Source organism: Harpia harpyja, chromosome 2 (assembly GCF_026419915.1).
Source record: "Harpia harpyja isolate bHarHar1 chromosome 2, bHarHar1 primary haplotype, whole genome shotgun sequence".
NCBI classification, from domain to species: domain Eukaryota; kingdom Metazoa; phylum Chordata; class Aves; order Accipitriformes; family Accipitridae; genus Harpia; species Harpia harpyja.
The window spans coordinates 39651988-39670491 of NC_068941.1; the positions used below are offsets into that span (position 1 = coordinate 39651988).

General features: G+C 48.4%; 1 protein-coding gene across 5 annotated transcripts in view; it reads left to right on the plus strand.

Annotated features, from left to right (window-relative positions):
- Positions 1–18504, plus strand: part of MFHAS1 (multifunctional ROCO family signaling regulator 1) — a 35422-nt gene extending 16918 nt beyond the window's left edge. The window contains exons 2-5 of one of the 5 annotated variants that reach the window (XM_052776903.1): positions 12582–12708; positions 14314–14743; positions 15552–15682; positions 16284–18504. In XM_052776903.1, the coding sequence (XP_052632863.1) occupies positions 12582–12708; positions 14314–14317 (131 nt within the window). In that variant the 3' untranslated portion in view covers positions 14318–14743; positions 15552–15682; positions 16284–18504. Of the gene's footprint in view, positions 1–12581; positions 12740–14313; positions 14779–15551 lie in introns of all 5 variants that reach the window. The other 4 variants (XM_052776873.1, XM_052776892.1, XM_052776883.1 and 1 more) reach the window with 4 other exon arrangements.

Consider the following 18504-nt stretch of genomic DNA (forward strand, 5'->3'; position numbering starts at 1 on the left):
GGGATCCTGGATGAAACGCAGCAGAGGAGGGGATGCTCTTTGCTTCTCTTGTGATGGCCTTTTGTGTGAGTTTGTGTGATTGACCTTATTTCTTTGGTTGTTGCTCTGCCATTGTATCGTGGGAAGCGCACTGTCTAAAATAACGCGTGATCTCTGAGTAGCTCTGCAACATGCTGTCTTCTCCTGTTCTCCTCCTCCTTCTCCAGTGTTTTGCCCACTTTTCTGGCAGAAGCTATCTCTTGAGCTGCCACATCTGCTTCACCTCCCCTCAGAGCAAGCCTGGTTGGGGCCTGAACACCAGCGCTGAATGGCATTTGAAAGCGAGCATCCTGCTGGTTCCTGCTTTTCCAGTCCCAATAGTCCTCACTCTTGGGGTATCTTGACCATATGCTTAAGATCTCTCCGAGTCTCTCCTCTTTGATCAGTACAAGTAAATGACTGGGAAGTTTTAAGTTTATTTCTTCCCAAGACAGATCCCTCTGAGGGGATCAGTGCTGGGCACATCCAGAGGAGAGCCAGCCAGCTTGCGGTTCAGGTGGGTTGGTGAAACATTGAAGGAGAGGAGGCCAGGGCTGTGTTACAGTGACACTGGGGAGTAAATACCTCAGTGTTATCCACCTGGTAGAAAGCTGCCTGGAGAAAACCTTGACGTAATACAGGTTTGCAGCACAAATAGTTAGGGGGCCAGGAAGGAGCTCAGCTTTGTCCCAGAGTCCCATAGTGGAGCAGGCAGCTCCTGGGAAGGTGCAGGGGAGTGGGGGAGTAAAATGTTCTCCTGGCAATCCTGCTGCCTCCCTGGGAGGCTGATGAGTTCTTTACAGCCCCCAGGGCTCCTTCCTGTTTCAGTAGCAAACATGACTGCCATAGAAGTGATTTTTAAACAGCAAAGACGGATGCTGCAGTTTATTTTTGGGCACTGAGAACCCCAGACCAGATGGCATTTAGCAGGCAATGAACTCTGCAGGAGTTAAGCAGCAAAGCTATTGTTTCTGAACTCGTATGACTTATCATTGGAAGGCGTTCCAGTGGCAGAATAAAAAGTAGTAAGAATTGGTTTCAGCAGAGGTAGTAAAACAATCTAATGTTAAGTCCATAACTAACCACTTTCCCTTGGGGAAAAGGTGTGTGTAAGCAAAAGCTAGTTATTGCCTTGATTTACAGTTGTTAGTTGTCACCTGATTGGATATTAGGGAATGAGAGGGTTCAGAGAAGAATGGTTAAGTGATTGGAAGTGCTGAGGAATCACAGCAAAAAAAAAAAAAAGATTTAAAAGACTAGTTCTCATCCCCTCTGGAAAAGGGGACAAGTAAAAGCTCTTAATAGTAGAAGGACAGACAGAGCTTTGTTCTTGACCATTGAGCAGTGCAAAGCCAGCAGCTCACTCAGACTTCAGAGAGAGCGCAATTTTGGTAATAACAAAAATACTTTAAACCAAACAAATGGAGAAGATTTGAAACAAAAATCAGTTCTCCACCTCTGTTGGCATAGCGAAACTCAGGTTCTGAGCTCTGTGGAGTGCTGCTTGGGCACTGCCATGTGTACCAGCAATGCTTTTATAGAAGATACCAGCCTTACCCATGAGACCCAGAAGAGAGTTGGCCACTGGTCTCAGTGCTCTGCTTCTCTGATTTCAGCCATATAGCTTCATGCAAATCTACATCACACTGTCTCACAAGGAAGAAACACTTGACCTAAGGATGTACTCGTGGAACTTCAATGTAAAGGGAAAAAATATATACAGAGAAGCAAGTTAGATTTGATGCCCTTGTAATTAAGGAAACTTCTGTGATCCTGCAGGTTCCTCTTGGCTAAAGCCATACCTGTGGTCAGCATGTAGTGTGGTGTTAGTTATTAACTAGCAGGAAGTGGGTAGCTTTGTAGGAGAAGCACCAAGGAGGCATTTTGCTCCAATTAAGCATGAGCCTAGAATAAATTATCTGATGTACATGCATAGATCGAATTCCACAGTAAAGTGGCTTCAATAGAAAGTCATGTTAATAGGTTAAAACAGGGATTAGTTCAAGTTGGTTCAATTAACATGTAAAATATTTACTTGACTTAACATTTGAGCCTGAATGGGACTTACGGTGTTTAGATTTTGCTCCTTAGACCAGTTGATGATGGAGGGAAAAAATAAAAATAATTTGTTCCTTTGCTTAAGTGGGCTCTGTGGTTGTCCTGCTGAACAGCAAGGGTTTTAGAGTGACCTAAATAGCTTTACAGAGGAGTATTGCATACGTATCTCACCTTTAATGATCTGGAAGAGAATACTTACTGTGCAGGTTTGAAAATACAGCTCCCTCCAATTCAGTTTGCAGAACACACTGAAGCCTTGGAATGACCCTAGGGCAACAGCAACTCGTGGAGCCAAGTTACTTTTACCCAGGAAGGAGTTTATTTAATCTCAGGGAAAACTGTTGCGCAGCACATGTACATGCATGTCTTGCATGTGTTTTGGTTTGTTCTTCTTTTTCTTGGCTGGCAAAAAGCAGGTAAATTAAAAAAAAAAAAAAAAAAGGTTGCTGTGGCAGAATGTAAAAGGCTACTACAAGGGGAACTGCAGGTATTTCACTCCCAAGCTGGACTTTGCTGAACTTCCAGAAGAGGGGCTGCATAGCCAGGATTCTACCTTCAGTCATGGCATGTGTGGACATCTTGTGGGGAAGGAGCAAGCCAACTGGGAGAAAAAACTTGTCCCAAGTGCTTTCCCAGCCTTTGTCTATCTTCAGCACAAGGATTTGTCTCTTTGGTAATGCTTAAAGACACTTTGCCAGTTACTGGTCCAGTCTCTTCGTGAACCCTCGTGAGCTTCTTGAATCTACAGCCTGTTGCAGCAGGGAGTTCTGCAGGCTGTGTCAGGTGCTGGACCGCTTCCTTTGGTTTTCTTCAAGTGCACGTTGCAGTACCTGCATTGAGGCTTCCTAGTTCTTGCGTTGGAGCAGTCAGAAAAATGATCAGCCAGTTCTGGGTGCAATACTGTAGCCAAACTATTGTGAGGAAGATGACTTGCAGGCTTGCCTAATTCTCTAAATTTAGCAGAGGGGAAAGCTGAGACTTGGCCCTGCCTCATCTGTTGCATAAGGCTGGAAGTCCATGAGACTGAGTCTTGTAAGCCCCCCTCCAGGAGCTGGCTTTTCACATGGCCAGCTATTAATGTGTTATGACCCAAACGCAAAGAGCCGGAGCTAGCAGGATGCTGACCAGTCCTGGTGGATCCCTGCAGACTACAGTGAACCCTGCCTGTTAACTTTATCATAGTAATGGTTTTGAGAACTCTTAAACTCTTTTTTTTCCTTTAGTGGGACCTGCAGCATGCTAATCATCAGGATGAAAGAAGGCTCAGCATCTCCTCTGTGATGAGGGTGTAATAGCTTTGGAATTACTGTTTGGAAAGGTGGGCTTATGGCTGGTGGGAGTTGTTGCTGTTTGGACTGGCTGCAGCTGGTGGTGTCTAGCGTTCAGGTGGATGCTCTGCATGCAGTTGTGCCTTGCTGTTACTGGGTGAGAGCAGACAGGTTGGGGCGGGCTGCAGCTTTCTCTCCAGCTGGTGCCTTGCCTTGGCAGAATGAGAAAGTGCTCATGGCAGATACGGCTGAAGGGGTGGAATTAAAAATAACCAAAAGGTAGATTCTGGGCTTGGTTACTCAATGACAGGCCTGTTCCTATTCTGGGATGAGGATAATTCGCACTGAGCTCATTACACCATGACTCTCCCTTAAAATGCCTTGACAGTCAATTTCGTTCCAGCTAATAAGGTCCTAAAATGTTAATGAAGCAAATCAATTTTTCATGGCTTTGTATTGCAGTCATCTGAAAGTGCTGTGTTGCAACCTGCCAATTCAAGGAGCTTTTTAGATACTAGAAGGGCAGCAAAATATTCAGCAATTTGGAGGATGCTTTGTTTTTTATTTCAACTTTTCCCCAGTGTCCCCTTTCATTTTCCTGCCTTTATGCTGTGCTGTTTACTTGCCCTCTTTGGTCACTTACTTTCTCCAGTGCCTGCTGTGGTCACTCATGGGCGGAGGTGGCTTGCTCCCACCTTCCCTGTTGCACAGGGAGAAGAAGGATGGAGTGCCCAGAAGAACAGGTAGAGATGAAGGTGGACAAGGGAGGCTACTCACGCTGAAATACTATTTGAAATAGATTGAATTTGACAGGACAGAGGAGAAATGGCATCATGTTCACACCCCGCTCACCCCATCTTTTTGGAGGGGGTGGTGGTGTCAAAAGTCATATCCTCCTCTCCTCGTGGCAGGCCTCTTGCTGAGATGTCATTGTTACCTGGCATAAATGCTCTCTGCACTCAGTATTTCATCAGTTGCGGAAAGAGGAAAGAGATGTTGCATGCATTGTTTAGCCACACTGATGGTAGATCAGTTACCCGCACAGGCTTAGGAATAAGTTAGATGTCAACCATCCTTTATTTCTCTGAGCTGCTTATGTCATACTGTCAGAATGAGACAGAAGGGCGGAAACCTTCATGGCTGCTCCTGGAGTTATTTTGATGGAGCTGTTTTGATGATTTCCTACTGCTGTCTCCATTCTCGTTTGTGAGTATGAAAATAGGAAGTACCAAATTGTGTGGTTTGGGGAATGTGTGGGCTTTTCGTTTTGCTTTTAATTGAATTCTAGTTCTAACTATAATTAACTTCTGTGTGCCTGAGAGAAAGATAATTAACTAATGTTTTGGGACAAATGTAGAGTTTTCCAAGTTTTATGCTTGGAAACCTTGTACTGCCACACTGGTAAGGGATGATCTCAAATAACTCATGTTGGGGAAATTAGTAGATGAGGTGTAAATTGGCATTTTGAATAATTACCCTCCTGTAGCTGCTGAGTCGAGCATCCAAAATGCTTTCCACTCAAGTTCTCCACCCAGAGTTACGCTCCGTCCAGTGCCAAAGGCTTGCCCAGAGCTTTTGCAACTGCTGAGGTGTGTCAATGTCCTCTTCTGGTGTGACAGCAAGGGGTTAAGAGCTAGCTGACGCTGTCATGACTTGGGGAGGGAGGAGGGTGTTTAACGCCCTTAAGCCTTCCAGTCTCTAGCTGGTATTTGTGTGACCTCTCCCCTTCCCTGAGTGGCTAAAATTAGAGGTCGCAGTTGCCAGGTACAGCATCTATCTCCCTGTGTCTCCTGGGCAGGCCTTGCAGAGCACCTTACCCTTTGGCACTGTCCCTGGCTTCCTGCCAGGGTGATTAGCCTGGTAGCTCCTTGGGTAGGAGGTGAAGTGCAGGGTGATCTCAGCTGCGGTAGGAAAGCTGCTTGGGCTTGAGCTGAGCAGAGCACAGCTTCTGCAGCTGGTCTGGGGTTCCTGGCCTGGGGAACTGCAGCTCTAGGTCCTCAAGCTTGACCTAGACCTGTCAGCTCCAAGCTGAAAAGCACTACTGCCTGTTTCCAGAGATCCACCATGGAGGTTGTTTCATGTTTCTGTCATCTGTCATGAATTAAGAGCCTTGGGAAAACATTTTCCTGTGCAGCCAGCTGGGGGAGATACTCAAGGTGAGCCATATACATGTCCACAGCCAGAGCTGTGAGGCCTAGAGATGAGGTGCAGGCTCGAGAGGCAGCTGGTGCTATGAATGCAAGGGCTGGAAAGCAGTCTGGTGCTTGGGTCAGGCAGCAGCCCCAAGGCTGAGCCTGTCTCTCTGGCAGTTGTGATGCTTTGGAGTGGAGCTGAGCACCCACAGGAGACTACTCTTGTGTTCAAGGAAGGTGTCACTGCTGACATTTTTGGTCTTGAACCCTTAAAAGGAGAAATGGCAAATTGCCATCAGTTCCTTTTGCATATTTTGGAAAGCTCTGACCCTCTTTCTTGCTCTTCACATCCTTTCTCTGTGCTCTCAGCTTCTGGTCTTGGGGACTCATGTCTGCACGTTGGTCCTTTGCCTTGCAACTGGCTGCCTTTCCCACTCTGCATTTCCAGAGCAAGCTTCGCTTTTTGTTTTCAAGCCTTGCCTTTCTTTTTTAACTATATTTAATCCCAGGCTGATATGTTCCTGTGCACATGCAGTACTTGGTGGATGGCTCTGCTCACCAGCCTGCTGTTGTGATTGGTGCTTACCAACAGAGTTTTCTTCTCTGTTCCTTTTTTCCACAGTGGTCTCTCCCACTGGGGCACTTTCACAGGCTGGGGTTGTTGTTGGTTTTGTTTGCTAGTTTAAGCTCCTTTAAGCGGGATTGCAATGTGAGGTGCGTGAAACTTTTGTTCATAATGTGGATTTCACCCTGCTCTGCTCCATTTTGTGATGTCTCTGCTTTCAGCTTCTTTATTTTTGTTACATTTGCAGCCAGGAGAATAGCGTCCAGTGAGAAGAAAATGAAGTCCTAACTTGGAGGTCTCAATCCAATCCTCTGCTCCAAGCAGGCCAGGTAGATAAGGTTGCTCAGGACTCTAGAAATAAATCAAGGAAAGTGCAGAGTTCTGACTTTCTGGGGAATGTTTTTGTGCGTGACATGCAGGCAGTGCTGTGAGGAGCATATTAAAAATTCATACCAATACAGAGCAGTATTTTCTGTGCGCAGTGCTTGAGAATAAGCTTGTGTGTCGTGCACAGCAACATTTGCAGGAAGCAACTCACTCATTTCATCCAAGCAGAGAGTGGTGAAGACAAGATTTAAATGGCGTGGAGTAGAAACAGGCTTGGTGTGAGACACCATCTCCTTCCCTCTTGTTCTGCCAAGACTCCTGGCAGATTTCTCGTCTGCTGTAGAGCTGGCTGCAAAGTCCCAGTGTGTGAGGGTGTTGCCTGTGCTTGCAGCAGAGGGGGAGATCTGTGTACATGTCTATTCAACTCATCCTGCCTTTGTGACAGGTTTGATCTAATTGTGTAAGTGCTCCAGCTGTTGAACCTCAAAACAGCTAACAGCCAGGCAGAGAAGCTGTAGCTTCTCCAACCCCAATCTCTTTGCAGTTGTATGGATGAAAGGGGGTAGGACTACATGCAAAGCAGAGGGGTGTCCTGGGACCTAGGGCTCTCTTGTGAGCCCTGCTTTCTGACTGCTGTTAGAAACCGAGCACGGGACACATGCTTTTGGTACGCGGGCAGTGTTGAAGTGTTCCATTTTCTACTTTTCTGAAGGCATGACTGCTGGGTGCTGTGCTGAGAGATGTCACAAGCAAGGTTTAGTCAAAGGAGGCTTGACAGAGAAGCAGTTGAGGCTGAGATGTAAAGTCTGTCTCCTGCCAACCCCACTTGCAGTGGTTGGTGTCTGAAGGCCTTCAGCAAGGAGGAAGAGTGAGAAGGGATTTGGGGTAGGAGAGCAAATGAGCAGTGGGGCTGCAAAAACCAGTGGGTATGTGGTTGGAGCAGCTCTGGGGCATGGGGTGGAGTGAGTGGGTCAGTGCTGAGGCAGGGCAGGATGTAGGAACAGCTTGGTTTTGGCTGTCTCATGCCCCTGTCATGAAGCATGGGCCTCAACGTCCCAAGCAGACTGAAGAGAGAGAAGCAGCACCAAGGAGCGAGGGCCAGGGTCCTGCTCATCCACTGCTTGCTGGTTGTCCTAATGGAGTCCAGATCCTGACAGCAGGAACGACAGCATGAAAATGAGAAACACCATCAGGCTGATACTGTGCAAATGTGTTCTCCTGGGAGCTCTGAGAGAAAGGAGGTGGCTCGGCAGGCCCGAGCGGAGTCTCTCACCCCTGTGCTCTTGCTGCAGATTGTTGACACATGAACAAGGAACCTTGTGCCACTTAGCACAGCCGTTGCAGTGGGAACTGCATGAAGGCAAATGGTCCGGGTGGGATTTTCCTCCTTGCGTGCAAAACTCTTCTCTCTGTTAGGCAGCCAAGTAGGCTTACAGCTGGCCTTGTCTGGCTGCCAGCATGGAGTAACCGAACACTCCTGCAAGTACTCACTTTTCTTGCTGTCAGCCTCCCTCCTAACTCTCTGATTTGTCATGGGTATCTGGCATTTCACGGGTATTTCCTAAAGCCCAGTGAAGTGTGCTTTGCAGCACGCATGGGTCTGATCACTGGCATGGGCCCCGAGGGAGGCATCCCTCCCCAAATTACAGTAAATCAAGGACAGAAGGAGTAATGTACCTAACTCTGTACTTGACCAAAAATTGTACAGTGATGCTTTTCTGTGTTCCTAGGCATATATGACAGTAGAAATGTCTTCCTTGCACACCGAGTGGCGATACTCAATTAAGCTCTGTCTGGCACATGCAGTTATCCTTGCGGGCTGCAGGCGTTGGCCTGACCCGGGAGCCCAGCATGAGCTCAAAGTTGGCCGTGCCTGTGTCTGTTCTGGGATAAAACAGTGGCAGCAAAGAACATCTTGCTGACATAAAAATACCTGCTTTGGGTGAGCTGGCTAATGCTGAGAGGAAACAGGCCCTTCTGTTAAGAGCTTTGGGCATGACTGAAGGTTTGTTCCTATCTTTGCCTGTGACCGCCCACATGTAGCAGGTTTCTTTTAAATAGAGTGGGCACCATGACTCGCTTACCCCATCTGCCTGGGGGAGTTTACAAACCAGCTTATGCTGCAGCCAAAACCAACCGTGGTAGTTTCATGACAGGGTCTTGGTTTATATCTCAGCCTTAGCCTGCTGTACAGCACATTTTACCCAGCTGTGGAGACCTGTTTCTGTGCCAAAACACCAGGAGGATGGCCATGGGACAGATGCAACTCCTCTGCACCGTTTCTGCCATTGTAAATGGAGAGGCAGCAAAGGGGCATCTTCTAAAGCATCTGTTGTCTATTTGCAGGTGCTTTTAACCAGGCTTGGTGGGTGACTCTGCTATCACCTGAACTGGGACTTAGATGCATCTAAAAATCAGGCCTTGGTCAGCAAGTACCCAGCATTAAAGGGCCTTTGCAAATAGGGCTCATACTCCTAAATCAGCTGAATAACCTTAGTGATGCAGATTTGTCTCCCAGAAGATGGGATTTTTCTTCAAAAACTCGATCATGTTAGTCTTTAGCCTTAAGACAAAATAGTTGGAGTTTTCGTTAAAACCTTAGTGGCTTCTGTGGAAGTTAACATTAAAACCAAGGCCACGTCGAGACTAGGATAAGCTTTGTGGTTTGTGTGTGTGCTATTGCAGGGCAACCTTTCAGAGGGGGCAGCAGAACTGAGGTTTCCAGTAAAATTTGTGACATGCTCATAAAGGAATGTGCAATCAAAATACAGACTGGCTAGTCTGTACACAGGGGTAGAACAAGTGCTGCAGACATGGGCTGCTCTAGCTACATTTAAACTTAACAGTTAAGTGAAGCAAACACCACTGCATACCAGGCACTTCACTTTTTCTTTTGTATCAGTGCAATACTTCGTTTGATCTCTTCTTTCCCACCTTGCCACAGCCCTGAAGACTTTTATTTCTAATCTCCTGCAGCTTGAATAATTTCTGAATAGAAACATGAGGTTTCTGAAACCTCCAGGAGATTCTGGGACTGGAGAGTGTGCAACTCTCCCAGCAGTGTCTCAATGCTAGTTTGAGCTCTGAAGATGGCATATTGCAATGGGATTTGCACTGGCTTTTATTTAGCAGTGATGTGAAGCATGATTTAGATAGTTATGCCTGTTTTAGTACTGTGATGAGTTTCTGCAGCAAAGATGAACACTTTGCAAAGACAAGAGGACAAGAATGCTCTGGTGGGAAGGCAGTGGGACATCCCTTAGCTGGGAGGGGGAGAAATAGGAAGGATGCACAGGTGACCTTCTGCCTACTTGGTGTGTGATATATCTCATGGAGTAACTGTGAGAAAATTATGTCTTCTGGGGAGCAGTGTGTATGTCAGCAGGAAATGGGAGTGGGGCTGGAGAAGGTGTGGATGAGGCTGGGGACAGAGTGCGGTGAGCTTTATCCCAGAGGCAACCTAGAGGGGAAGGTAAAGAAAAGGAGGGTTGACTGAAGAGCTGTGGGAAGGGGTTTGCCTGCAAATGAGGCATCTGTTTTACCCTGCAGCAATCTTCTCTGCCTGAGAAATCTCCATCTAAGGATTCCTGAAGTAGGGAGATGGAAATGGGAATGAAGGCTCAAGCAGACAGACTGGTCTTATTGCACTCCTCTGGTTTAAGATCTAATGGATATTAGCCCTGTCTTTAAAGCACATAATCGTGCACTGATTTTATGACGCACCTGTCAGAGCTGGTGTTTTCAGTACTGTTAGCAATAATGCAGTTTGGAAGTCAACCTGGGGTTGGAAACCTGGGAATCACTAGGACACAGAGCCCTGTGGTGTATGTGCTTGATGGGATGCAGTGCTGCTTTCAGCGTGCAACAGCTCACGTAATTAAGGACGCTGCCTTGCAGATTTAACTTTGAATTGCAAATACCATCACGATTCTTCTGTTTTGGGAGACATGTCTGCAAGGCTTAAAAGCTGCTCTTCCACTTCAGGTTTGAGTGTGGGTGTGAGACAAGGGTAAATATTCAAACCAAATGTAAATTCAGATTGTGGACCATAGGGGCAAACTGGAATGACTGGCCCCAGAGGTGGGGTCTCTCTCAAGGGGAGCTGTGTGTGTGTGTTCCCTGCCAGTCTCTCCCCTCTGCTTTCACGATACCAAATTATGTGTTCTTGCTTTGGAAGAACCAAGAGGTTTTAAAGCTGCTTTTTCATGAAAGTGAGAAGAGAAACAGTGTGAGGAGGAGAGGAGGGAAGCAGCATTTGGGGGGCTTCATGTGTGATGGGGCTGACTGTTCTGCCATTGCTGCGCAGCCTGGGCAGTACTTCTTCAAAGCATGATTTCTTTTCTGGTTTTCCTGGGGTGCCTGGCAATCGCAGCTAGACACAGGGAGACATTTTTCTGATGTTCTTTGTTTAACAGCAGAGGAATTTATTGCAAGTGCGTTTCAAAATAGGGGAGTCCAAGAATCATCTGTCTTGAGTGTTTTAGTGGAAGTGGGGACAGCTCACGGTGGCTGCTTGATTGATGGCTACAGAAGTTTTGTACGGACCTGTGACTGTAGCCTGCTTACAGCCGGCCTTCCTCTGTAAAGGAAGTCACTGATCTAGCTGGCACAAGCCAGCTGTGGCCTGGTGCCTCTGCCTTGGGTAGGGCTGTTTGGCACCGATGTCGGCACGCTCAGTAGAAGAATTGAGCCCTTGCTGGGCATGGATGCTCCCATCCCATATTGCCTTTGAGAGCAGACCCTACCTGCCAGACTGGTATCAAGAGGTGCTTCTGGTGCTATTGGCTGTCTAAGCTGTGGCTGGACTACACCAAGGAGATGGCATGTCAATGGCCAGGGAATCTGCCCTGCTGGGGCCAGTCATGTGTGGAGTGGAGCCAGGAGGAAACTTGAGTTGCTCTGAGCAAGCTGCTGGGGAAGTGTTCCTCGGAGCTGGGCACATTGCAGCACCTGGCTTTCCCCTCTCACTGTGCTGACCTGCGTCTTGCCCTGGACTACATGCTGCAAGGGTGCCAGTGGTGGGCAGCTGCCAACTTGGCACTTGAACAGCAGAGCTGACACAACTCATCTAGCAGAGGGATACCGTGTGGTGTGAGAGCCCCCCGCTGCTACTGACTCAATACAGAGCTGGTACTGCCTCCATTAGGGAAGAGCTGACGGCTGGGAGCTGGGATCTGCATGCTCAGCAGAGTATAGTGTGGTCCAGAGCCCTGACAGGACGCAGCAGCAGTCCCACAGCAGCTGTGGCAAGTGCGACCAGGGAGAGGGCCGTTAGGGAATCCTCTTGAGTATTTTTACCTGCTTCTAAATATTGTTCTGGCAGCTAAGAGAGGCAGCCTGCAGCTGGCCAGCCATTGCAGAACAGCAGGGTTTCTCCAGCTCCTAGGTAGCTCCAGCTCAGAAGTTGCAGTACTGGAGCAACAGCTGGACAGCTGCAATGGGCAGGGTTTCTCAGGGACAGAACAGGAGGTAACATACAGGTTTAGAAAAGGTCAAGCACGTTTGTCTGTGGCTGGTTTGAGGTCCTCCCTAGAATTTGTTAGGGGAGAAATACTGAAGTGATGCAAAAATCATGTCTGTAGCAGTGCTTTCAGACCATCTTCCTTCTGGTTCATACCAAAGAAGGTGGTCTTGGCAGGGTCCTTGTAGCATCCTTCTACTTGGACTGAAAGACAGCTGCTTTTTCGGTAGCTTTGTGGGTGTGGATGGCTGTAGTATGCAGATGTGAATAATAAGGTTTGTATCTGTAGCTTTCTCTACCTGTCTGCCAGTTTCCTGCTGATGCTACAGGTCAGCTTCTTCCCCTTCATGGAGATTGAAGGTAAACTTCTGGATCCCATCTGCCCCCAAAGCCTAATTAAAACACCTACTCCTAAAACCTCCATCTCAATAGGCTCCATCTAGATGCTATGAATCCCTAAGGAGCTCTCAAGTCTGTGTGCAGTGATTCAAAGCAGAGACAGGAAAGATGGCAGATGTTACATTTGTGTGCAGCAGCATGTCTCCAAGCTGTAATCACCAGGACATTCACCATGGTTACATGGATGAGACCTGCTTGGGTTGCAGGACCAGTAGGCCCTCTTACAGTGTTCACTTGCATCCATCATGGATGTCTACTTGGTGAGGGGGAGGGGAAGGGCATGCTAAAAGCAAAAACTGCCAAAACTGCCTTGCCGATGCTTAAGTGTTTTCATTGTTTTCCCTTATTCACAGGAGAACTGCTGAGTCAGCCGAGACCAGAGGGACTGACGGAGATCATCTGTCCCAAGAATGGCAGCGAGCGAGTTAATGTTGCCTTGGTTTACCCCCCAACTCCTACTGTGATCAGCCCTTGTTCCAAGTGAGACCTGAAAGCAGACCCCCATTCCCCTGTCAGTAGACACCAGAAAGCCTACGTAAAACACACCCTCACTAAGTATTTTTTCTGGAAGGTAGCAGCCCCACAGCCTGGGGACTGTTCTAATTATTTGTGGATATAGACAGCCTGCTCAAAGGATCAGAGGTACAGTAAAATGAGTTGAGGTGTTCCCTGAGCTGTGTTGTGGCAGATGCAAGACACATAGTGGGCAGGACAGATTAGGAGATAATACAATCATAGGCAGGTTTAGGTAGGGCGGGACCTCAAGAGGTCTCTGTCCACCCCCTGCTCCAAGCAGGGCCACCCTCACAGCCAGGTGAGGTTGCTTGGGACCTTGCATAGGCGAGGGTTGATGACTGCCAAGGGTGGAGGTGCCACCACCTCTCTGGACTCCAGAGTTAACGCTGCCCTCCTGGAGCAGAACTTTTTTCCTTCTGTCCTGTCTGAGTCTTCCTTATTACAGCTTGGCTTTCATTGCCACAAAGATGCACTGCTGGCTTGTGTTCAATATGCTCTCCACCAGATCCTAAGCCAGCTGGACCCCAGGCTATGGTGGTACATGGTGTTGTCCTGTTCTAGATTTAGGGCTATGCACTTGTCCTTGTTGAATTTTACAGCACTGTTGTTGGCCCAGTCCTCCAATTTGGTGAGGTCCCTCTGGACAGAAGCCTTGCCCTCCTGTGTATCAATAGCCTATGTGTCCTTCACTCCACGGAGTGGGGATGTGCTTGGAAAACAGAGCTGTGTTGTGGTGGGAACAAATGTGGAACAACAGTCATAAAAACAGCCAGTGCCTTGGCTTTTTGATGCATAGGTTTTCTTGCAGAATCATAGAATCATAGAATCATTTAGGTTGGGAAGGACCTTCAAGATCATCGAGTCCAACCATCAGCCATGCCCACTAAACCATGTTCTGAAGTGAGAACAGAAATGCAGCCATGGCCTGCTCTCCTTGGAGTGGCACAAGGGAATTTGGCAGGGAGCTTAAAGGAGCGAGCCAAGTATCTTGCTGGTGGCTGCTGCTGTGCTGCATGTGAATGCCTATTACTTTCACTTCAGTATCTGAAAGTACCTTTGGATGCTGTTCTCTCTGTTCAGTACCCTCCCACCCCAAAATATGCTCATCCTGCTGGAGAATAGCTTCGATAATGAGGGGCTGTTGAGCTGTGTGTGAAGGTGAAGTTGGAAGTGCCCACCTGGGGCAGGAAACAAGGTAGCTGCCCTGATCCTGAGCCACAGGTCACCACTGTCTATTCATTTGGTCCTCCTGTGTGCATACTTGGCTCAGCACATTTCTAACCTCAGGTTGCAAGTTTTGTTGTACTGTGCTGTCAGGCTATGCGTGTGCACTTGTCCTCCTGTCCTGCAGCCTGCCTTTCACAACATCTAACAACTGTGTCCCAGTTTCACAGTCACTCAGCTGGCAGGAAACTTGTGTTCTCAAAAAGGCCTGTGTTACTTTTGAAGACCTCACCCTCCCTATTTAGAAGCCTAGTGAAAATTGTGCATGTTAGGTTATTCATCACAACCGCTATGAACCCTGCTGCTCGTGCTACATTACTTTTTCTTTATCCTTTCCTCTTCCAGATAAATCGTCAGTGCTGGTGCCAAAGGTTTTCCACCGGGCAGAACATGGCTGATGCTCTGCAGTGCTCCCATCTCTCCAGTTCTGGAGTTGCATGCTGACGGAGATCGATGGGACTTTGGACTCTGAAATGCTGTGGGGCGGGGGCAGCTCCCAGGTGGGGGCCTCATGGCTGGAGTGGACGCAGTCACCTGGAGGTCGGGGATAACAACGAGGCATGAAGCAAAACGATTGCTGCAGATGGCAGGGCCGCTGGCCAGAGGGAAAGCACTGGGGATAGGATTCTGTGGACCATTGATCGCGTGTTGAAAACCCATGTGGATCTCATGATGAATGTAAAAATGTTCTTGGTACCATTTAATTCAGACCTGCTTGGAGGAAAGTCTCTTGAAATGAGCTGTAGCGGGATTCCCTGGATTTGTTCCTGGACAAGTGAGTTTTGTGGCAGTTGGCCAAGACTTTGTCGGGTAGGGGGTTGATGCTGTGAAGCCTTTAAAATTGCTCCACTGCAAAACAGTTGGCTGTGTCCCACACAGCAGGCTTGGGCGGTGGCTGCAGAGCGGGAGGAGAAGCAGGCTGGGAAATGTTTCCTGCCTTGTGCATTCACATGCGCTGTGCCATGAAGTAGTAAGGATGTATTGTAATCACGCAGGGACGGAAGAAGGGCAGTCAGTGTGCCCCCGGCACCTGCCATTTCTTCTTTATCGCTAGCCCCCAGCAGCTCATTGTCTGCCATGTCTGGATGCTCTGGAGTTGCCATTGCAGTACTCTCCATGCATTGTGTCCACTAGAGCAGTAGAAATTTAGATCTGGGTCCTCCTGCTAGCAAAGCCACACAGGCATTTTTGTGCAGAGATCCAGTGAAGCAGCATGTGGCTGTGTTGTACAAACTGGCCCTGATCCCCTTGGGCTGACCCTGGCAGCCGTGCTTCGTGAGCAGCCGTTCTCCTGGGCCAGACGTGTGAAAGGGCAGGCTGAGCACTGGCCCCACAGTGCTGGTTTCTCTCCTGACTAGGTGGTTTTGAGGACTTCTAAGATGTTGCTGTCAGTTTGTGCCCTGCAGCTGAGCCCTGATAACTGGGCTGTATGAGTCCTGCTCCATGCAAATATTTGATTTAGTGTAAATCAAATAGGAGGCAGGCATTTCCAGAGCCAGGATCCCTTCATCAGATGCTGGTGGAGGTCTGAGAGATGAGGGACTTAAAATGCTTGTGTTAATGTACAGCTCTTAACCCTTCAGGCCGTGATGGCAGACCTGGGGTGGGTGATACTGGTCAGCAGGCAGTCCCGACCAGGATGCACGCTGGCAGGGCCCGCAACCAGTGCAAGACAGTGACATGCATCCTGCTGGGACCTGCTGCTGTTGCACAGGTGACATTCCCCTGGCTTCTGGTCCTTCAAATACCAGCCTTGTGTGCAGGGCTGCAAGTATCCCCATTGGCAGGAGCTTAACACTGGGAAATGCAGGGCAGAACCCACTCTGGTGGGAGATTGCAGAGGCCAGGTGGAAGAAATCAAGCCATTGTGCCTCACTTCAGGTGGGAAAGCTGCCAAATAAAAGCTGGCAGCTCCGTCAGCTTTGCATCTCTTCAGGATATCATTCCAGCTGGGGGAAGAGCTTGGGCTCAGATTTCATGTGTTGACCTGCCACCTCTGGCAATGGGTATTTGAACCTTTCTTATGTCAGTGAGAAGCATTGATTGATTGTGCTTCTGTATCGCTATAGATAAATTCGGGACTAGAAATTGCCTGTGGCAGCTGGAGGGAGTGGAAGGGAGGTGAGATCTTTGAACAGTGTCAGGAATAGTGCTGGGAAACTCCCTTGTCCTGACTCTTGCTGCCCATGAGACATGAAGGGCCTTGGTATAGTCAGAACTTATGTTAGAGCATTCCCTACTGTCACCTCCCATGCTGGGCAGCCTTCTCCTCCTCTCTTCTCTGCTACTTACCTCTCTCTTTCTGTTCTCTATAGGAAGAAACTAGCGATTTGTTGCTGTGACGTTGTGTGGAAACCACATTGTAAAGAAACCACAAACTGGAATCCTTTTCCAGCCGGAGGCCTGTTTCCCAGTGCGCCCATCTGGTCTGGGACGCATGAGCATTGGAGGAGTGAGAGGACAGAGCAGACATCTTACGGCCTGCTCTTTGGGACCGCAGCCCTCCTGCTGCAGCATGCCACTTCAGCGGGAGCACAGCATTACCTGGCCTTTGGAGGCACTCAGTCTGCTGTGTGCACTGAAGCTGTAATGCCAGGAGTGTGGCAGTATGGAGATCAGTCTAGTTGGGTCTATTTAATATGAAAAGGTGATCGCTCATCCGCCCACTGTTTAGTAACTGGTGTAACTGTGTTTTCATCTGTATTTTTTTAATATGCAAAAGCCATTTAATTTTCTATGCAGTTCAAAAATGTCTCCCCTTTGCAACTGCCAGGTGGGAGATCTGTGCAGGAGAACCAAGCCAAGTGGCTGATAGTCCTTTTGATTTTGGTGTCGCTCTCTTTTAAGGATGCATCCTGGAATCCTCTGCACACAGTGTCCCTTTGCTGAGCTCCTGCCTCTTAGACCCCATTTAACATCCCTGAGCCCCAGGGATGAGGGCCCCGTATTTTTGAAGGATCTGTCACTTTTCATGAGTCCAGCCACAAGGAAAGAGGACTTGAAGGCAGTGCCCTAAAAGCAGAGATACCTCAGTTCAGAGCATGTATTATATTCCTGTTCTTGTCCCTGCCCAGAGAGTTATTGAACTGCTAGAAATGACTAAGGCCTCTGTGGAGCACCCTGTGGCCTTTACTGAAAGTGTATTGTGAAGAGGGCAGAAAGGACTGGGGCATCAATTGTCTCCCCATGGAGCTGACAGTGAATTTAACCCCTTTGGAACAGGAGGACAATCTCCTGGTACTAGATGCCTACTTCACTCGAGAGGACTGTGCTGGTTTTGCTTATTGGTTTGCAGACCCCTTGCTTGTTGACCAGTTGATTTCCTACTGAAACTGGTGCAGACAGGTTTGGAAGCAGAGCTGGCAAGTTGCTTTGCACTGCAGGACTTTCAGCAGCTGCACATGTCCTGGAGTACTTTGTGTTATGCTCTGAAGCACAACCTGGGATTGAAACCTGCATCCGTCCAAGTGAAACTCCCAGGAGAGCAGCTTTGCCTTCTGCTAGGTCTGCATAATGTGAGAAACTGCGTGTCCCTAAGCAGCAGACAAGTCTGTTGAGGTAGAGTGAGAGGGAGCCCGAAGGGTGATGCTACACATCTAGCTCATCTTGGGGCTTGCAGAGGTACTTGGAGGCCTCTGGCAACTGCAGAGGGTCCTGGGTGATGGGACACCTTTGCTTTATCTGTGCTAAAGGCAAAAAGGTCAGAGAAATGGGATTGTTTCCAACCTGCCACGAGGCCAGGATGTGTTTGACTAGTCTTTCGTGGTAATACTGTTTTTTCTGCATTCTGTCTCTGCTCTGAGCTTGGGGGATTCAGCTTTAAAGTTAAACAGAAATAGAGATCAGATTGGGATTTAACCTGCCTTGTGGTCTCTCAAATCAGATGGAAGAGACTGGAGGCTGCAGAAGCACGGGTCATCTCCCTTGCAGCATCCTCTATGCTACAGTTCCACAGTGGCTGTGAAAACTCAATAGTGTATTTGGGTGCTGCTTTCCCAGGAACCTAAGATGCGCTTGGCCGTGCTGTAGCACCGGAGCTTGCATGGGGCCCTGTTCTCTTCCCCTTTGTACCTCTGAGGTAGTTAAAGTTTGTCAGAGCAGTAGGGGTTCCTCACTGTGAGAAGACGGATATAGCTGTGTTAAAGGGAACTGCAAATGGTATTTAGGAGCTCACTAAGTGAGGTGAAAACCCACCAGCTCACTCCTGCAGAGCCAGATCCCGGAGCTCAGCTGCTCCCACGCCCTTTGGGTGGGATCTTGGGCTGGCATCCTTGGAACGGCAGTGCGGGGAGGTGGAGATGCTGCACTGCAGTAAGCACAAGAAGAGGCAAGCAAGTGGGCCTCAGTGTAGCACTCATCACGCACTTCATGGCTCAGTTCGTGGACTGTAATTGCAGGTATTCATATAATCTACATCACTGGGCAGGACTCTGCGCACACACACATGCATGCCCAGATGTACATGCACCACACCCACACTTGCCCACACATACTCGCCAAAACAACTGAAAATAAAAGTGATCTCAATCTCAAGGA